This window comes from Triticum aestivum, chromosome 3A (assembly GCF_018294505.1).
Source record: "Triticum aestivum cultivar Chinese Spring chromosome 3A, IWGSC CS RefSeq v2.1, whole genome shotgun sequence".
Lineage (NCBI taxonomy): Eukaryota > Viridiplantae > Streptophyta > Magnoliopsida > Poales > Poaceae > Triticum > Triticum aestivum.
Genome location: NC_057800.1, coordinates 23,479,835 through 23,500,165, shown reverse-complemented (window position 1 = coordinate 23,500,165; position 20,331 = coordinate 23,479,835). Strand labels below are relative to the sequence as shown.

Sequence of the window (20,331 nt, the reverse complement as noted above, 5' to 3'; positions counted from 1 at the left end):
TTTTACCTTTTTACTTTGTAAAAGCTATTGTAAATAACTTCCATGATAGATGACATAACTTTTAGCGTGGACCACACCGCAATGCCACGAGAAAAGCGATTCAAAGCCTTAACTTTTATATATACACATTTGCATCCTCTTTCTCATAACATAGGACGTATTTTCAAGCTAACATAGCTAGCAAAATCCTCTTATATTGTAGGGCAGAGGAAGTAACATATTAGGAATACATGATTAACATTTTTAAACACATATGTTTTATGTTTCCTATTCACATAAACATTGTATATATTTATACATCACAATGATTTTTATGATACATGTTTAACATTCCAAATACATGATTAACACATGATTTTTGTACACTTAATTAACATAGTTTAAATATGATTACATTTTTATACACATGATTAACATTTTTTATATACATCAAAAATATTTTTATGTACACCTTTAACTTTTTCAAATTTAGAATTTGGAAAATTCCATGTAAAGTTTTTTTTAATATATACTCCCTCTGTACCACAATACTTATCGCTGGGAACTTGCACTGGTTCTCTCCAACGATAAGTTTATGATACAGAGGAAGTATACTGTATTTCATGTTTATTAAAAAAGTGTGTTATATATAATATTTCCAATATAAACGAAGTAGAAAGGAGAAAATATAAATGTGAAAAAAACATAAAACAAAAATAAAAGCACGCACAACGTCAGCCTGACATCAGCATGACGCTGCAAGTAGTTACTGGGCTGGCCCAGTTTGGGCTTGGCGTGGCTGCGAGCGGCACATAGCGGGAGTTCCTATGTGACGCATTCTTCGTCAAAAATGTTGCACTTTCGCACAGGCACGTCCCCGCGGTGCACTGATTGGGCCGGCCCATTGCAGTGTGCTGCAAATACCAGGTGATATACCAAATCACTAGTTGAGGACTACTCATTATAAAGATTACTCCCATCTCCCAGACTGCGACAAGTAACATGCTGCATATGCGTCACTTGTCGCAACCTGCTAATTTTTTTGTAGATCAGTTTATTCAAAATGTTTTATCTTTTAAAGCGTGTGTCTAAATCTTGAACCATTTTCACCGTTGGATTCCTCGCGTCAAGATTTTCAAAACTAGATCTCATATTGATAGATTTTGATGAACTTTTTTTACGAAAAAACCGAATGAAAAAAATCAGACGAAAAACCCGACCCGGGAGCACGGGTTTTTTCCCTTTCCGAAAGAGGCACGTCCGTGCATCTCGCGAAAGCACGCCCGTGTCTCTCGCGAAAGCACAACCGTGTCCCTAGCGGAAGAAAAAAAACAGAAAACGCGAGAGGCCAGCCGTGACTCTCGCGAAAGCACAACCGTACATCTCGCGGAAGCAAAATCATACCTCTCGCGGAAGGAAAAAATAGAAAACACATTTTTTCCATTTCCGAGAGGCACGGGCGTGACTCTCGTGAAAGCACAACAGTGCCTCTCGTGAAAGCACAAACGTGCCTTTCGCGGAAGAAAAAAAAACAGAAAATGCGTTTTTTCCCTTTCCGAAAGGCACGACCGTGACTCTCGCGAAAGCACAACCGTGCCTCTCACGGAAGTAAAACTGTGCCTCTCGCAGAAGGAAAAAAACAGAAAATGTGTTTTTTTCCGTTGCCGGAAGGCACGGCCTGCCTCTCGCGAAAGCACAACCGTGCCTCTCGCAGAAAGAAAAAAACAAAAAAGGCGGGTTTTTTTCGTTGCCGGAAGACACGGCCGTGACTCTTGCGAAAGCACAACCGTGCCTCTCGCGGAAGCAAAACCATGCCTCCCGCGGAAGGAAAAAACAAAAATGCATTTTTTCCCCGTTTCCGAAAGGCCTGGCCATGACTCTCGCGAAAGCACAACCGTGCCTTTCGCGGAAGCAAAACCGTGACTCTCGTAAAAGAAAAAAAACATGTTTTTTTCGCGCAAACTTTTTTTTCTGAATTTTTGTTTTGACCCAGAAGTTAAGGAAGACCGGTAGAAAACCGAAACGTCAAAAAAAAAACCGGAGAAAACTGTTTAAAAAGCCGAAAATACGTGCGGAAAAATAAAAATCAAATCAGAGGGAGCACCCAGAGCGCGACATGTGGCAAATGGCTGAGAGCGCGCCACCTGATCGTTGCGAGGCTCCGGAAGAAGCGCTCGTTAATTAGTTGTTCCAGGTGATAAATTGCAAAAAATAGTAGGACGTGATGACTGGGAATCAAACACAGCACTGCCGACTTGCACTCGCACGCTACTATAGCCACTAGGATCGAAGACCTCAGTTGACCAAACTACAGCGAAACCTACAAGAACTAAAGAAAATATAAGACTGTTCGAAAAACATACTTTACGATTTTTCAAATAACAAAAACAAAACGTGAATGTTTTGTCAAACGCGAACATTATTAGTTTTTTTTCCAAATTTTGAGAAAACTCAAATATTTTTCAACACACAAACGGATTTTGGAGACGCGAGCATATTTTTTAGAACGGAAACATTTTTAAACTACCCAAAAAACTGAACAGGAACAAGTTTTTAAATTTCAAAAACAAAATTTGGAAACACAAACAACTTTTGAATTTCCCAAACATTTTTTGAATTTGTGGCATTTCTTTAAAGCACAAACATTTTTTGAATCTTCAGAATAAATTTAGAAATGGAGAACAAATTTGGAAGCGTGAACAATTTTTAAAGCATGATCATTTTTTGAATCTTGAGAACAAATTTTGAAAACTCCCGAACAAATTTGGAGGCGCAGACAATTTTTGAAAGCACGAACATTTTTTGAATCTTGAGAACAAATTTTGAAATAGAGAACAATTATGAAAAATCCTGAACAAATTTGGAAGCGTGACAATTTATAAAGCACAAACATTAATCTTGAGAACAAATTTTCAAATAGAGCACAATTTTGAAAAATCCTGAAAAAATTTGGAAGCACGAACATTTCATGAAATCCGGTATATTTTCTGCATTTCGAAAGTTTTGAACTTTTTTGTGTAACAGGAACAAATTTTGAATTCGGAGAACATTTTTTCGAGAACTGGAAATTTTATAAAGATATGAACAAAATTTGAATATTTTTAATTTCTTTTGACGAAAGAGAAGAAATGAAAGAAAACAAAGAAAAAATCAGGAACATTTTTCGAAATTGTCAACAAATTTTTGAAAATGTGAACACTATTTCAGATATATGAACAAAGTTTGATAAAAAAGAACATTTTTTCAAATTCTGAACCACATTTGAACTTTTTGAAAAGCTTAAAAAGAAAAAAGAAAAAATAAAGAAAACGTGAAAAAGGAAAGAACAGAATAAGACTATGAAGAAAAACCAGAAAGAATCAGTAGAAGGAACAAAAGGTTTTTGGAATTACCGCAAACTGGTTTTATGTTTATCGTTGCTTTTAGTTTCTTTATAAGTTTAGCATTGTTTTTCTTACACATCCAGGAGAGCGGTGGCTACCGCGGCGTGTACCTCTACAAAAGGTTGTTGGTTCGATCCCTAGAGAGACTATTTTTGCGGTTTTTTTATCTCGCAAAGCGAAACCACTCAAATAGGCCGGCCTAGGGTGAGTTGCGCCCTGTGCGAAGCGGCAACTACTTGCCGCAGTTAGCGGCGAATAGGGAATTCCGCACGGTAGCCGCGTCTCGTGGATTATTTTAAGTTTTTTGCTACGACGGCCCGTGGAATTCTTTGTTCCAGCACAAAAGTACACAACAGCCGAATGATCCGGGCTCCAATCTCTGCCTCAGGGAAAAAAAAGAACTTAAAGCAATTTCAACAAGGTGACCCAAACAGACATCAATTTTGTTCGCTTTTCGTCCATTTATGTCGCCCGTCTGCTTGTCCGTGTTCACTTTTTCAAATGGGTCGGACGGTGTGTCCAACGGGGACAGACGCATTTTTTGTCACGTCTGCCTTGGCATTTCAACGAACACGTAGCAGGCAGGGAGGAGGATGAGCCCGCACGAGCCCAGCACGGCGGAGCAGCGGCGCCGGTGGAGGACGAGCCTGTATGTCCTCTGCCGCTGTTTTGCGAGCACGGGCGCCGGAGAGAACGAGTTTGCCCGTCCTCTGTTGCTGCTGTGCGCGGGAAGGCGAGGCACGAGAGCGGGCGCGGCCAGGAGCATGGACGGGCGGGCTGCAGGGCGAGCGCGAGGGAGGCGAGGCGCGGGGGGCAGGCCAGGCGCGCGAGCATAGCGGGGCCGGGCGCGGCGAGCTCCGACGTGAAGACGCGCGAGCGATGACAGCAGGCGGGGTGCGCGAGCATGGTGGGGCCAGCGCGCGGCGAGCTCCAATGAAGAGGTGCGTGGACAGGGACAGAAGGCGACGCCGTTGACTGCAGGGTGGCGTGTGAGGACTTTGATTTGGCCGGCCATGAGCTCCCACGAGTTGCCATGAATGTGTGTGTGCTCCCGTGTTTTGTGTGCTGATGTGCATGCGCGCAGGCCGGTGAACAAAGCTGCAGCCGGGATCTTAGAGAACACGCATGCTATCGTTGAGGCCGCGGCGCTCGCCGGCCCGGCGCCGGCACCAAGGGGCAGAACGAGCTCGTGGTGCGTGTGCTCGCCATTGGGAGAAAGCGGGACGTCGGCGCTGCCCCGGCTCCGGCGATGCTCCGGCTCTCGAGTAGGGTGGGCGGGTGGGTGGGAGAGAGGAAAAGGAGGGGAGGGATGGGATGGGGCGGGTGGGTGGATGGCAAGTGGGCCAAGCGGGCACATGCAGCGGACAGACACGGACGGAGATGACATAAAAAACGCTCACTTTGTGTCCGCCTTTGACCCAAATGTATTCCAAATTTAGAATGAAAATAGGACACAAAACGAACAACACGTTGAGTTAATTTTTGTGTCTGGATGATCTAAACAAACAAATGAGTTGCTCCATTAAAGTTGCTCTTAATATCAAAGACGCTCTTGTATTACGGGTGGAGGGCTTTTTCCGACACATCGATGGCCAGGAGACGTGAGCGGACCGCGACATATTTCATGCTCTTGCTCCCCCATCGTTTTCGAGTGGATTTTCAATCCATTATAAATCGCGTCAGTTTCATGCCAGATCTCTTCTACAGCGAACCTTCCATTAATCCACAATTACTAGAACATTGGCTCGACTTTTGTGGGGGCGCGAATATTCTGGTCTGGATGCTGTGTGCGTAGGGCGACGGTGCACCGCACATGCACGCGCGGAGTGTGAAATCCCAGGACGGGAAGGGTGTCATTTTCTTCTGAGACGACGACGACGACGGCACACGGAGAAATCACTGTTACCATCGCGCGCAGAGGAGGTTGAGCGGAGGTGATGAGGCTGTCGAGGCAGGGAGAGACAGGGCCAACGTCAAGCACTACTGTAGTATTGTGGAAGGGCCCATATATACGCCGACAATACTTGCAAATATCTTTGATTCGAGACATTGTTTTTTTTTGTGTGAACAGGACCGATCTCAATTCAAAGCGACATGTAGCACGCGAGGTGTAGGCCTTCGCAGGTCATTCTTGTTGGATATATTAACAATTTTCTGATTAATATAATTTATAAATAGATCATGGAGGTGACATTAACAGTATTAAACGTATATTGATATTTGTTTAAGCATGTGAGCACGTACTACGAATAGAACATACATATCTACGTAAACAACTAGTACGGCTAACATAAAAACAAACAGAAGAGGGATAAACAGATTATACCCTCCAGTCGGCAAGTCACAGCCGCATCGGCGACAACAGCATCCCCGATAGCCTTCTTCTTGGTGGCTTCGGAGTTCTCACCCATGTCGAAGTCTGAGAGGTCGAGGACGTAGTCAATGTAGCGGACGAAGATAAATAGAACTAAGCAGTCGCGACGGAGACTATCCTTAAAAACCTAATCGCACTTCTCCTGGTGCAGGATCGCAAAGGAAGGGGTTTCGGAGGCCTGCTCTCCGGTACAGCCGTGTACGCGGTTGACGTGATGAAATCACCGGAAGTAGCAGCAGCGAGCGGGACGGGAGTGGGTTCCGCGCAAGGAGGTAGAGTAGATGCGATCTGATCTGGGCGAGGGCTAGTGTTGCCGGTGCCTTCAATATACAGGTGGTCGTGGAGGAAGACGTGTGGCTGGACCCATGCCCGAGTCGGCCCACGGTCTAACGTCTAGTGCGTCCGTTAATGACTCAATTATTCGTTCCTGGCCGGCAAAAATTAAGCGTACACATGACATAGGACTGAGCTCGACTCGGTTCGGCGAGGCTCATTCACGAAATACAACGCGTGTGCGAGACGGGCTGCCGAGGAGGAGCACACGGGAATCACTGCTTTTCTCAAGCTCCAATAACTTTTGTACTATGTCAATGTTACTGTATCATATAAACTTGTAAAAGTTTTGTACTATGGCTACAACAATGAAAGATATGTTGTCTTTGTACTTTTTTAATACAGTGTTTCATGCTATCATTAGCATGGTAGGTATTCAATAGGAAATAATTGCATCCCTGACATACCAAATGGAGGCGGTTATTGGTACGAGACCACATGTGTGATGTAAAGCATGGACGAGACTTGCCTGCTCCCCGCGCGTGCGCCCATCGGTACTCCCACGTACGTGGCTTGATTTGATTGGAACAAAATAAGGTTCGGCCCCACCCCCCTAAAATCAGGGGGGGATGATTAGATTAGACAGGAAAATGAAAAAAAACAGCCGTAGAATGAAGTGGAAGCACGGAGGGGAGCATGAGGAAGGAGCAGGCAAGCTGGATCCGTAAAGCATTGGAAGCTGCGTTCGAAACCGCCTACGCCGTCCACGACACTTGAGGCGGTTTCTACAACCGTCACCGCCATGGGGAATATTTGTGTCGTGGTCTTTGAAGCAGATTTGGAAACTGCCGCTAGTCCATGTACCAAAACCATCTCCAACTCCCCATTTTGTACCAGTGCCCGAGGATGTTGATACATCTCCAACGTATTTATAATTTTTTATTGTTCCATGCTATATTATATTCTGTTTTGAACATTATTGGGCTTTATTATACACTTCTATATTTTTTGGGACTAACCTATTAACCGGAGGCTCAGTCCAGAATTATTTTTTTTACCTATTTTAGGGTTTCATAGAAAAAGAATATCAAACAGAGTCCAAACGGAATGAAACCTTCAGAACGAACATAATCCAGAGGACTTGGAACCTACGTCAAGACATCAACCAGGAGGCCACGAGATAGGGGGCGCGCCTACCCCCTGTGCGCGCCCTCCACCCTCGTGGGCCCCCTGTTACTCCACCGACGTACTTTTTCTTCCTATATATACCTACGTACCCCCAAACTACCAGATACGGAGCCAAAACCCTAATTCCACCGCCGTAACTTTCTGTATCCACGAGAACCCATCTTGGGGCATGTTCCGGAGCTCCGCCGGAGGGGGCATCGATCACGGAGGGCTTCTACATCAACACCATAGCCCTTCCGATGAAGTGTGAGTAGTTTACCTCAGACCTACGCGTCCATAGTTATTAGCTAGATGGCTTCTTCTCTCTTTTTGGATCTCAGTACAAAGTTATCCCCCTCTCTTGTGGAGATCTATTCGATGTAATCTTATTTTGCGGTGTGTTTGTTGAGACCGATGAATTGTGGGTTTATGATCAAGTTTATATATGAGCAATATTTGAATCTTCTCTGAATTCTTTTATGTGTGATTGGTTATCTTTGCAAGTCTCTTCGAATTATCAGTTTGGTTTGGCCTACTAGATTGATCTTTCTTGCAATGGGAGAAGTGCTTAGCTTTGGGTTCAATCTTGCGGTGTCATTTCCCAGTGACAGTAGGGGCAGCAAGGCACGTATTGTATTGTTGCCATCAAGAATAACAAGATGGGGTTTATTTCATATTGCATGAGTTTATCCCTCTACATCATGTCATCTTGCTTAAAGCGTTACTCTGTTCTCTTGAACTTAATACTCTTGATGCATGCTGGATATCGGTCGATGTGTGGAGTAATAGTAGTAGATGCAGGCAGGAGTCGGTCTACTTGTTTCGGACGTGATGCCTATATACATGATCATACCTAGATATTCTCTTAACTATGCTCAATTCTGTCAATTGCTCAACAGTAATTTATTTACCCGTCGTGAATACTTATGTTCTCGAGAGAAGCCACTAGTGAAACCTATGGCCCCCGGGTCTATCTTCCATCATATTAATCTTCCAATACTTAGTTATTTCCTTTGCCTTTTATTTTACTTTGCATCTTTATCATATAAAAAATCAAAAAAATTATCTTATCATATCTATCAGATCTCACTCTCGTAAGTGACCGTGTAGGGATTGACAAGCCCTTATCGCGTTGGTTGCGAGGATTTATTTGTTTGTGTAGGTACGAGGGACTCGTGCGTGGTCTCCTACTGGATTGATACCTTGGTTCTCAAAAACTAAGGGAAATACTTACGCTACTCTGCTGCATCACCCTTTTCTCTTCAAGGGAAAACCAACACAAGTGCTCAAGAGGTAGCAGATGTCGAGTACGCAGATTTACTACCCTTGTCGTTTAGAAATTGCAGGAGGACGATGAATTATTCGACCAGCTCGAGATGGAGCTCTCCGACGAGGAAGAGGAGAAGGAGGTGAAGCCGCAGAGTAGGTTTACGGCCAATGACCATGAGCAGGCCCCTCCGGTGGAGGGGAGATGGATATCAATTAGGACGATGATGACTTCGACGGATACCTCCAGTGTAATACCCCGTCAAAGAGCTAGGCCTATCGTAGTAGTGTTTAAAAGTTATGAAGCTTCATGTTTAACGTGTAACATTTCATACTAAATTCCAAAATGGGCAATGAATATATGTGTTCTTAGTTCATGTTTCAATTTTAAGGCGCCAGCTTTAGGGTTGCTCGAAAAACAACAACTTTTCTCACATAAAACCTTCCTTTTCCTCACTTAAAACCATATTTAGGGCACCAAATTTCTGGGCAAATGTTGGAGATGCTCTAACGTGTCCTCATGGCGATCATATGCAAGATATTCATAGACATATTTGAGAAGGTAAACAACGTCTGACAACGTTACCGACACTAGCGTGGAGTCACGTTGATTAAGAAGTTGGGCCGAGAGCTACACACAACTGCTCCATCGAACTTGGGATAGGGTCTGGCCTAGCCAATGACCTCCAACGCCGCTTTCCCTCTAACCGGTCACGGCCTAGTAAGAAGAAGTACTCTGTGACTATGCCTCCATGGAGCATCACCAGAGACAGCCCCCATCGAGGAACAAGGCTTTTGCCCAGAGCCTTAATCCTCACCACTCAAATCCTGGGGAGGAGACAAGCCATTGCGAACCGAATCCATTAGCGCCGAACAAGACCAAAACAATAAGAACGACGTCACGACCAACACACCGTCATGGTGGACCCAATTGTCAGGAATATTTTTCCTTTTGTTCTTTCTTCTACTCTTCTTCTCATGTTTGGCAGGTACATTTCGTTGGTAACGCAAAAAATGTGTCCCCTGCGACGTATTTACCAAAAACCACCACGGTGGGACCTAGGGTAAAAACTTGATACCACATTTGAGCTAGGACACAAGAAACCACCAACTTTGCGCCTAATGAATAACACATATTACTAATCGACTAATAAGCTTGCGAAAACAACATATCTAACCGGTTGGTCCCACCTGTTATGACGTGGCATGTCTATGTATCAAAAATGTTGAGGTGGACAAGGAACCCATTTTTCAATGACTAGAGTGGTTATTTTTTATAATTTTTTCTCTTTAATTCTTCCTCTATTTTTCGTAGGCATTTCAACAAGCAAGTTGTTGGCAGCGCGCCGTCGAGGTTGGCTGGCACCGAGCCTGGTGTACCACCGCACCGCTACGTTCGCTTGTGAGCCTAGGTGTTCGTGCACTGCGCGCCATCGTGCCGCTCGCGGCCCTCACTAGTCGTCGGTCAGCCGTGCGGCCTTCCTGGGTCACCACGCGCCTCTGCGTGCTCCGAGCGCTCTTGAGCCGTTCGTGCGCGTTACATGCCCACCATGGGCCCGAGGCCTCCCTACCGTAGATGGACAAGGCCGGACGTGCCCTCCGCCGCACATGTCAGAACAGGCGTGGTCATGGCCTCCATGAGCACCGCCGCGGCGGCGTCGGCCACCGTGCACAGCAGCTCCAACGCACGCTCCGTTGTGGCGCCCTAGGCCCGACGCCGCCACTGCCTCCACTAGCCCGACCAAGAGGCAAGCATGCGTAGGAAATCTCACGCCAACCCGATGCTTCTCTGTTTCGCCCCGAGTCTCGAATCCACCTGTTGCAGGTTATGTGGGAGGAGCAGTGTGTCGTTCACTATCGTGTGCCCCTAGTACTACGGTCGTTGTCCAGCAGTGTGGCGGAATTGAGCTGGATGGCGGAGCTGCAAGCCCAGATAGAGTGGATGGTGTGGAGGAGGAGCTTGTCGTCCACGGCCGGAGCAGGGGCATGGCGGCGATCCTACAGAAGGCAGCATGGCTCGTGGGGCTAGAGGTTCGGCTAGAGGACCAGGTCATGGCATTAACATCGCACAGAGGAGGTCGTCGCCTGCACGAGCTGGAGGCGCAACTCCCGTGGTGTGGCAGGTCGATGGTGGACACTCGCCTCCGGATGGGCCGCCGCTGGAAGAGACGAGGAGGAAGAATAAAAAGGAAAAAAGAAGATGAGTGGCTGACAGGTAGGTCCGTTGTCCATATCAGCAGGTCAAATATTGACTTGGATTAGTCTTTGCCACATCGGCGTGTGCTTATCAGTCAAACAGTAGTGTGTGTTTCATTAGGCGTGGAATTGTTGTTTTCTTGTGGATGGCTCAAATATGGTACCAAATTATTACCTTAACCTGAACTGTGGTGATTTTGGGTAAATATCTCTTCCCGTGCAACAAGGGCTTATAACCTAGAGTTACAAATACTCCAATAAAAAATGGTTCCCGCCGGGAAAAAAATACTGGTTAGAGAAAGTAGCGTGTGATTTTTCTCGTGGGGAAAAAAAAAGTTGTTCTGAACTGTATTCAAGTCTCCAATTGTTAATGACTGCAAGTAGGCCTTAAAAAAACAATTGCCGAACCACCAATATGAGTTGCATTGTGCTGATGGCAACTCTCACTACTATGTTCATGCATCAATAGCCGTCCGTGAGTTGGGAGCTAGCGCCACAATTCTATTGCAAGTTGAGCAAAAGTGATTACGACCATGGAAACCATCGAGACATGCAACTTGTGTCCTCCGATTTGTCATGGAATCACTTTAGTTGGCACAAAGGGAAAGTAGTTTTGTCCTTCTCATTGTACGAGCCGAAGATGCTCGATGCTCGTCATGCCATGTCAAAAGATCGCCATGAATCCCACGTCAGCAGACCTTTGCTGATTTATGCAAAGCTAGAAACTTTGCTCCTTTTTTATGCTTGTTGATGGAGCAACTGTTTCTTGTTTATTTTCAAAATAAAACGTAGACACGTATGCATGTAGTGTCACACGCTCGTACATCGCCTACTGATGAATGGAGTCGTTGATCAATTATTACTAACTATAGCGTCACGGAACCCATCTCCAGCAATGTGGCGTTTGTTAGTTGTCGACTTTGCCATGTCGTATTCATGCACGAAGGAGAAAGAAGAGTCAAAAAGTTAACACGCACAATTATAATCCACTTATTGTTATCAAACGTAAATGAGACTTTGAAATTTTCCCTTATTTATGGTAATTGTCATCGGCAGAGGCGGAACGGGCAACCCTAGGCCACATATAACGCGGCGGTAAGGACGGACGCTTATTCGGAAAAAGAATATTAGCACTCTAGTTGACAGTTATCTGGTTTTACGTGAGAGGATTAGCGTATCACCGTTGGAGAGCGAGGCTGTTACGTATCCAGTATTATTAAATAATGCTCAGCACTCTGAATAATAATGCTCCAAATCGGTCGACTGCTAACGCCGTGTCGTTAGTCAAGCCGCGGACCCATTGTTGTCAAAAGAATCCGTTCTTTTAGCTGTAAAAGGAGACCGACCTTCTTGACCTGGCTAACGAGTCAAGGTCACATGTTCATGCGCCAGCCGTGGGCCCGCCATTCCAGTGATGCCAGCGATGACTTGGGGCACGAAAGCGGTCTGACATCACGTATGGAGAGAGCGCGTGATGTCATACATGGCGAGCCTGGGTCTTGATTTTTGAACGTCTGACGCGTTCTCCTATTCGACTTGTGTGGCCTGGTCCTTGCTCTAGGTCTCACCCAGACCTCCACAGGCCTGTCTTCCTGTCACCCGCCCTTCTTTATCATCTCATATTCAGAATGTCAGGCTCCTGTGCAACTCCTCTTCTTTTTGAAATATGCTTTCATCTGGCTTTATAAAAAAAGGTACATGGTGGAATAAAACAAGATAGTTTGACAAAAGAAAAAGGAATAAAACAAGGTACTGTTAGTGAAGAATGTTTTGATAGATAGATGTGTGTGGAGTTTTCGCCAGTTTTCCTTAATCAATTATGCCATGTATGGTTATCGGGTCAGGTTTTGCTCATTAATTGGCCCAACTCTTTTCTTCTTTAATCATCCTTGGTCGGTGGGGTGATGCGTCCTCGTAGCAACTCACCCCACCTTCACTTGGCTATGACATTGATCCAACCATCTACATGGAATCGGCATATGATGTGTCCTCCTAGCAACTCACCCCATCTTCACTTGGCTATGACATTGATCCAACCATCTACATGGAATCGACATATGCTCTGTCCTCGTAGCAAATCACCCCACCTTCACTTGGCTATGACATTGATCCTACCGTCTACATGGAATCGGCATATGCTCTGTCCTCGTAGCAAATCACCCCACCTTCACTTGGCTATGACATTGATCCAACCATCTACATGGAATCGGCATATGCTCTGTCCTCGTAGCAAATCACCCCACCTTCACTTGGCTATGACATTGATCCTACCGTCTACATGGAATCGGCATAATCGTGAAACTTTGAATGGTCTCGCATGCCTCACCTCTTACTCTCTTTGAACTCCATCCTTCCAAGTGAGCACAGAGAAAGACACAGAGCGAGGAGATAGTGTAACTTTCTGTGGGGACGTTCAAGAATGTGTGGGGCCATAACCGGTTCATCAATGTTTTGGGGTAGTAACAAAATTCAGCTAATTTTTTGAAACCGGGTATATGGAATATGCACACAACAAGTTTGAAAAAGCACCGAGCATATTTGTACATAAAATACACCATCCAAATCTGACCCATCAAATTAGGCGAGGCTTCTGTGTCACCTCTATCGCCCTTGCCTAGCAACATGTTGTGTATCTATTGTAAATTTCCTAACAATCATTGGGCATAATATCGATCCACCAACAGTTGAAACCCTTTGCCACAAACCTAGGAGCTTATATTACATGTCGCATCGTAAGCTCTGAAATGCCTCGCCTCCTAAAATGTTGCCACTCCCTCCCTGCAAGCTACCACTGCGAGAAGATGGCAGGGAGGGGAGTCATTCAAAGATGAATGGGATCATAATCCATGTCAATGCAATTGTGGAGCAGATTTTTAAAATTCATCTTCTTGACACGAAACATATGGAATGTACGTACAAACAAAGTCAACAAAGCGCCGAGAAAATGTGTAGAAACATGATTTAACATGCATGCACCATGAACATGACATGTAGTCGTCAAGTTGTGTAAAAAGAGAGCATGATTTTGACACTTACCAAACTATAAAATTCACTGAAAGAACTAACGACATTGACTTTAACCAATCTAGTGTATCTAAGATTTTGCTGGTTTATGCCTTTAAGCGATCTGGTTTTCTAACAATTTGCATGTTGATGCTTATGAAAATATATACAAGGAAGCTTTATTGAAACATATTGATGTTCCAACAAGACATAAAATTAAAATGATAATAATCATGTAAGCGGGTCCATAATCGTCAAAGATATCCCCTAAAAAAATCATTCGTAAAAGATATCCCCTAAAAAATCATCGTGAAAGATAAAAGCATCGGTAAGAAGGGGAAATGATTTGTGGCATGCAGGTGCAGGGGCACCGAGTCCTTCGCATGTCCTCTTTTCTTTTGGCTTCCGATTTTCAATCTTTCATAGCTTTTGAAGTAAAAGTCCAAATTAAATTATGTTTTATATTTGTGTTTCTAGTGACAAGAGCTTTCAAATAAGATCCATTTTGAATACATTTTTAGGAGTTTTTTAAAAATCGTTAAGTTTCAACCTTTGAAACTTGGTACAAGGGACCGACAAAACCACAACTTTTGTAAAAAAAATCGCTTATAGTTTCAAGTTTGAAATTTGGTACGAGCGGCCAAGAAAATCGGAAGTTTCAATTGCAAAATCATAAGCTTCAAAGATTAAAACTTAAAAATTACTGTTCCCTCGTGCAAGATCCAACTATTTTGTGGATCGCGAGGCAATCGGGTGGACGGAAGGGCTGGACAGCTGTGTGCCCTGTGAATTCCAAGGTATGAAGTATACAATTTATCTAATGCGTCATTTGGTGAACAGATTTAACTTTTGGTTGTTTGGTGAACCGTTTACAGTTTAAGAGATGATCTCGATGTAACTCTTGGTCTTATCAAAATAATCATTTCGCCAGTGTTTGCCTGAGTTTCTTCTTTTATGTTGTGATGAGTGATGACTTTATTCGATCAATAAAGGCCGTCAACGACTAGACAAAAATGGAAATCACCCCGTAAAAAATGGAAATCACGAGATCGCCATTTCGTTTTCATAAGTGCAAGGCTCGCTGGGAATCATTGGGCAGATTTTTCTAACCTTTCTACATCACCCATGATGAGATATAGCCAGAAGGAAGATCGTGGGATTCCCGCAAACCAAGTGCCCCAACTTGAGCATCGTTGTTATCGTACCAAACGATCAACTTGTCCGTTGTTTAGTTGCTTCGTGGATTGTCACACTATCACGAGTGCGATCCATAAGAAAGTGGACGATGACCACCGTCTAAATTAACTAAGACGACCGTTTGCTGTGGGTCTCGGTTTTACAGCGCCGGGTAATGGAGAGTCTCCACCAGCTTAAGTTAATCCGTGATTTCCGTGGCATCATACATCAGCTTCATGACGTGAGCCCCTAATCAGGGGTTAAAAGGTAAAATGAATATATAATGACATAGTACATGAATGTGACAATTTTCTAGTACCCTTTTTCTGCGAGTGGGTGGGTGGGTGTACATTTTTGCAGTGTCCTTAGTAGTGCCGGCACTAACTACTGTGCTCTATTATTTACACTTTGGAAGGACTACTCGTGTAACACGCAGTTGGTGGTGAGATGAGCTTGTGTCGGTGGCTTGCTTCCCGTGATGTCTTGTCGTAGAGAACTCGCACATTGCAGACGACCGTGTGTGAGAGGGTTTAGCCAAGCCTGCGCGTGAATCTAGCAGGTAACTGTCGTCCTACATAGCGTGTTGATCAGATACCCAAACGGATGTCGATCAGGGTACGTTTCCCTGACGTTTGCTTCGAGATATTTTTCCTTCTAGTAGATGTGTTCAAGGTCTCGGAAAAATCTGTTGACACACACACATATCTTTTCCCGCCAAAAAACGCACGCACATATCTTGGCGTACCACCCCACTAGATGATGACTAGATTGACAGTCCTCGGTGCACTCGAATCGGTCGGATCAGACCCCGAGTCAAGCTACCATCGGGGGATCTCCAACAACGCCGGTAAACGTCGGCACAGACGCGTCCAAGACCATTCCTGTCATCTGTCACAGTATTGCATATATTGATGGACACATCCGCACATCTAAATTTATGCAACCGAAAGCAAAGTTTGTGCGAGGTCCGGGGAAAGAAGAGGGAGGAGAAGGAGAAACGAGAAGTTTAAAAAAAAAGAAGGAGAGAAGGGCAACGACCAAGATGATGGAGAAATTCGATGACATCATGGTGAAGAAGGAGGAGGCGTGTGTCAAACGCAATAGCATCAAGGAGAAAAAGAAAACAGGGACGTTTGACATCTTCGTGACGGCGACAGAGAAGAAGATCATCCTCGAAGAGAAGAAGACCAAACTCAAAAAGAACAAGACCAAGTGTGAAGAGGTGATGTGGAGTACGAAAATGGATGAGTTGGATTCCAATGCGGTGAAGATTATTCCAGCCATTCGTGCAAAAATGTTGAAAGCGGTTGACGGCAAAGATGAAAGACGCAGAGGCTGTAGAGGAGCCGGCGATAGAGTGATGAGCGAGGAGGCAAAGACAGCCGGTCTGCACGGCAAGATTAATGTTATTTTGCGAGTACCGCCGGACCGAAATGTTTATAATTAGGCGCATATAAAAACTTATGAACGTGCAACTCACGTATTGGTTGTAAAGATTACATCCACGTGCACATTTATTTGCTTATCAAATTATCATAGTTGAATGTTCGGCTCCTGCATTTATGTCTGCGTTGCGTCCGCGTCCAAATGTGTCCGAATGTGCCCACGGACGAATGGCCGTTGGAGATGCCCTGAGACCCATCACGACGCACGTTGCCTTGCACTGTTGCGGCATCTTTGAACATTCAACATCTAGCAAAGGAACAGCAGTGAGCAGTGAGCAGAGCCCCCGCTGGCCTGACCCTTTCCCCCATTGTGAGGCAGACCAACACGAGCCGATGATCAATCGCCGTACAAGGTTACCCGTGCATCGCCACGCAATTTCAGTTGGTCGCGGTGGTTTACACCTATAGTGGTCAGTGCACCTACACCAGTACAAATGCACTACTATAGCTACTCTTGCGAGCAGGATGGGTGGTGGAGTGGGTCACCGACACGTCATCTCGAAGAAGAGAAGTCCCTTTCCATCTCTCCCGACCAGCGGCATCTTGTCGGCAGCGTTCGTTTCACATTTTCGGTCTCTTCTCCATGGTGTCGTGATTTTATTAATCACCAAGATAGCTCGAATCATTCGTTAGATGTCCCTTTTTCTTTTAGATTTTCTTAATCTTTCCATGTCATCCATGATGATGAAGATTCACGCGCCAAGGACGTGTTGCTGGACTTGTAAACATGTCGCAAAGGTGAAAGGTTCTGCCCGTTTCTATTTTTTGAAAATCACAATACAAACATAGACACTCGCACATACACATCACATTGATTCAGAGGACGGAGATGATCCTCCTTTTGTAAAAAAAAATCATAGACACACATACGTTCACCTCTCTATGTACACGTGTGTGCAGACACATTATATCCCTATGATCACCTTTGAGTAACTGAGTTGGTATGTCGTGAGATTGACAAAGTCACCATGATCATCTCGTAATCGACGGAAATGACATCTGCAACTGAACAATCATAACCAGAAATATTGAAATAAGTTGAAGAAAATGCGAGCACCTGGGAAAAATCTATAACTAGAATCCGGATGGACTGACTCCATCATAGGGAACCTAAGCATTTAAGCTACACTTATTCGCACCTTGTTCCTAATCTAATATGGTAAAGAGTAACCCTAGCTTCTTTTTTACCGAGAGTAAACTGGCGTCGGCACATTATCAAGATAAAGCAAGATGAGCACCTCCCGGTCCGGCTCCCGCCAGAGTTGTGACGACGTGCATGGGTGGTAGCTGGGATGTTGTGGCAGCATCTAAAATGACACGGGCACGACGAGCAGTACATTAGGGTTGACATGGCTGAAGCGGGCAACATGTTGTACTAACATGATGTTCGATAAATAGATCAAAAGTTTTTCCCACAAAAAAAATCCATCAATTGGTTGCATTATTGATTATCATACTGCCATGAGTGCATTACATAAGAAATTGGGAGATGACCTGAGCATCCATAAAAAGAAATTAAGATGATCATCGTTGGGCCTCAGTGTTATAGGGCCCGGTAAAGGGACACAATGACGTAGTTAAATCCGGCAGATCACGGGTCGGAGGTCCCGAACTAAGGGCATTGGGACGATGATAACAAGGACATGAGTTTTTATCCAGGTTCGAGCTCTCTGGAGAGATAAAACCCCACATTATGCTTGTATTTTATTGTTTTTACTGGAGTAGAAAGTACAATCGATCTACCCTGAGATTGTTGTGTGTCCTCTGTGAGCCCTACCCCTCGGTTTATATAGATAACCAAGGAGGGCTAGGGTTACTTCCGAGTCAGCTATGTACAAAAAGAACGAGTTGTAGACGGCTTCAAATATCTTGAAGTATACGACAAGTCTTCGAAAACCTTCCTTTGATATGTCATGGGCCGTTTCGAAGTGGCTCACCGGTGAACCGACATTGGGCTCCTCATCCCGGCCTACCAAACCGAGAGACGACGTGGTGAGAGACCCCCAGCCGGGACACTGTTACACATAGTTTCTACTCGCGAGCTCAAATGCTCCCTCATGAACAGTAAAAATCAAACAAGAGGTGAAAGTAAATAAGTAAATCTATTTTTTAATAAACATTGGCAAATTGTCTATATACGCACAATTTTTTATGAAGAAAAAACGTTCCTAAATGCTCCGGGAAAGGAACAAAAGCGATGCTCCAAAAATAATATTTTGAAGGTATGTGGAGCATTATTATTTTCAGAACATTAGGAAGGTTTTTTCACAGAAATTCGCACATATATAAAATTCATTATTTTTACTATTTTATTTTACTGTTCGTTTTAATATTACAAGTGTAAAGAGTAAAGAGTAAACCTAGGTTTGATTTTTTTTATGTATTTTACGGTGTCTGAAGAGTGCCGCGTACTCCTATCTTTTCTTTTCTTTTCTTTGGAATGACTGCTCGTGTCGTGTGTATGATTAAGATGCGCACGCGTGGGTTGCTTCTCATGGCGAAACTGCAGACGAGTGTGCACACGTAGGCACCATGACGAAGTTGGAGAGCCATTCGTCGGGAACCACTGGTGGGCACGAGGAACAAGCGTGTGTTGTCGACCCGACCATGAAGTTCTGCCAAGGCCCAGCTATGCCGTTGGCGTACCACCCCACTACACCATGACAAGACTGACAATTCCCAGCGCATCCGAATCGACCGGCTGATGTTTCGGGCATATCTTTGAAAGTTCAACACCTACAAACAAATCGAGCGGCAATGGCAATGGCAATGAGCAGTGCCAGTGCCAGGCAGTTCTCGCTGGGTCGCGGCGCTTCACACCTGCAGCACGTACGTACAACGGTACAAGGGACAGGTCTCGTGAGCAGGATGGGTGGTGGAGTCGGTCGCCGTCCCGTCTTGAAAAAAAGGCAGCGCCTTTTTCTAGCTCTCTCAATGGTTTTCCGGCCGGTGGCCATTCTTTCTGGGGATCATATAAGCGTCGGCTTCCGGGGCTTCTTTTCTTCCGAGGCACTCGTCCAGACCAGCCGCGGAAGCACCCACCGCTCACCCACCAAGCAAAGAAACACACGCGCAAGCGCGCAACGACTGCCTGCCCCGGGCGCTCGCGGTGGTGACCATGGACGCGCCGAGCGCCACCGCCAAGCGCAAGCGCTCCTCCCCCGCCGCCGCCGCGCCGGCCCCCGTCAGCGTGGACGACGTATCCGACGCAGAGGTCGAGGAGTTCTACGCCATCCTGCGCCGCATGCGCGACGCCTCGCGCCGGCTCGTCTCCGGTGGGGTCGCCGCGGCCACGGCCCGCGCCGCCCCGGCCCCGCGCGCGCCGGCCTGGTGCCCCAGCTTCTCCTGGGAGGACTTCGCGCCGCCCGCCCCGACACCGCCGCCTGCTCCTTCGCAGCAGGAGCAGCTGCTGCCCGCCGACGAGCGCGTGGCCGAGAACGCGTCCCCGCCGCGGCGGCCCGTCCCCCGCGGCCTGGACCTCAACGCCGAGCCGGAGCCGGAGGTGCAAGCCTAGAGTAGAGCCGCAACCCGCACGGACGACGAGGACCCCTGGCCTGGGCGCGCCCCCGCACGGACGGACGCGCGCGCGCGCTGGCCGGCGGCGACACTCTCCCCTCTGTACCACCACCCGCCGCCCGGCGGCCGGTGCTTTTTAGCAAACTGATCACCGTCATCATTTGTTAGTTACCTTACCAATGGTAACACGAAAATACATTGACGAAGACAAGTTTGGTGGTCATCTTTATTTATTGGTATGTCCATATCATTTCTATATAATGTGTGCTTGCTTCATTTGGACGGCTTTAACCACAGCCCTCTACTGCCAGGTCTGAGATTGGTGTCTGCGTCCTCAAGGAATCATTTACGCGTTTTCCTTCTCTTTCCACAGTAATAATTTATTTTTCTGATGAGTAATTGACCAATACTCGGCGTAAGACTGGAATCGGTGCAGTGTTTTGTCACCAAAATAAAATAAATGCTCTGTCTGCAAGTTAAGGAAACTGTACAGTTAATTTGCAGTGTGAAAAGCGCAGCGCGGTAAATCAGAGTCAAAAAAGACTGCTAGGAG

The 20,331-nt window shown here is 45.6% G+C and overlaps 1 protein-coding gene across 1 annotated transcript; it reads left to right on the top strand.

Moving 5' to 3' along the window:
- The first annotated feature begins 19,206 nt into the window (after nucleotides 1-19,206).
- On the top strand, nucleotides 19,207-20,069 carry LOC123057655 (protein NEGATIVE REGULATOR OF RESISTANCE). Its single transcript, XM_044480578.1, has one exon. The coding sequence runs from the start codon at nucleotides 19,381-19,383 to the stop codon at nucleotides 19,774-19,776; it is 396 nt and encodes a 131-aa protein (XP_044336513.1). The 5' UTR covers nucleotides 19,207-19,380; the 3' UTR covers nucleotides 19,777-20,069.
- The last annotated feature ends 262 nt before the right edge of the window (nucleotides 20,070-20,331 follow it).

Excerpts from the sequence above, each read along its gene's own strand:
- LOC123057655 (XM_044480578.1), top strand. The coding sequence starts at position 19,381 with ATGGACGCGCCGAGCGCCACCGCCAAGCGCAAGCGCTCCTCCCCCGCC.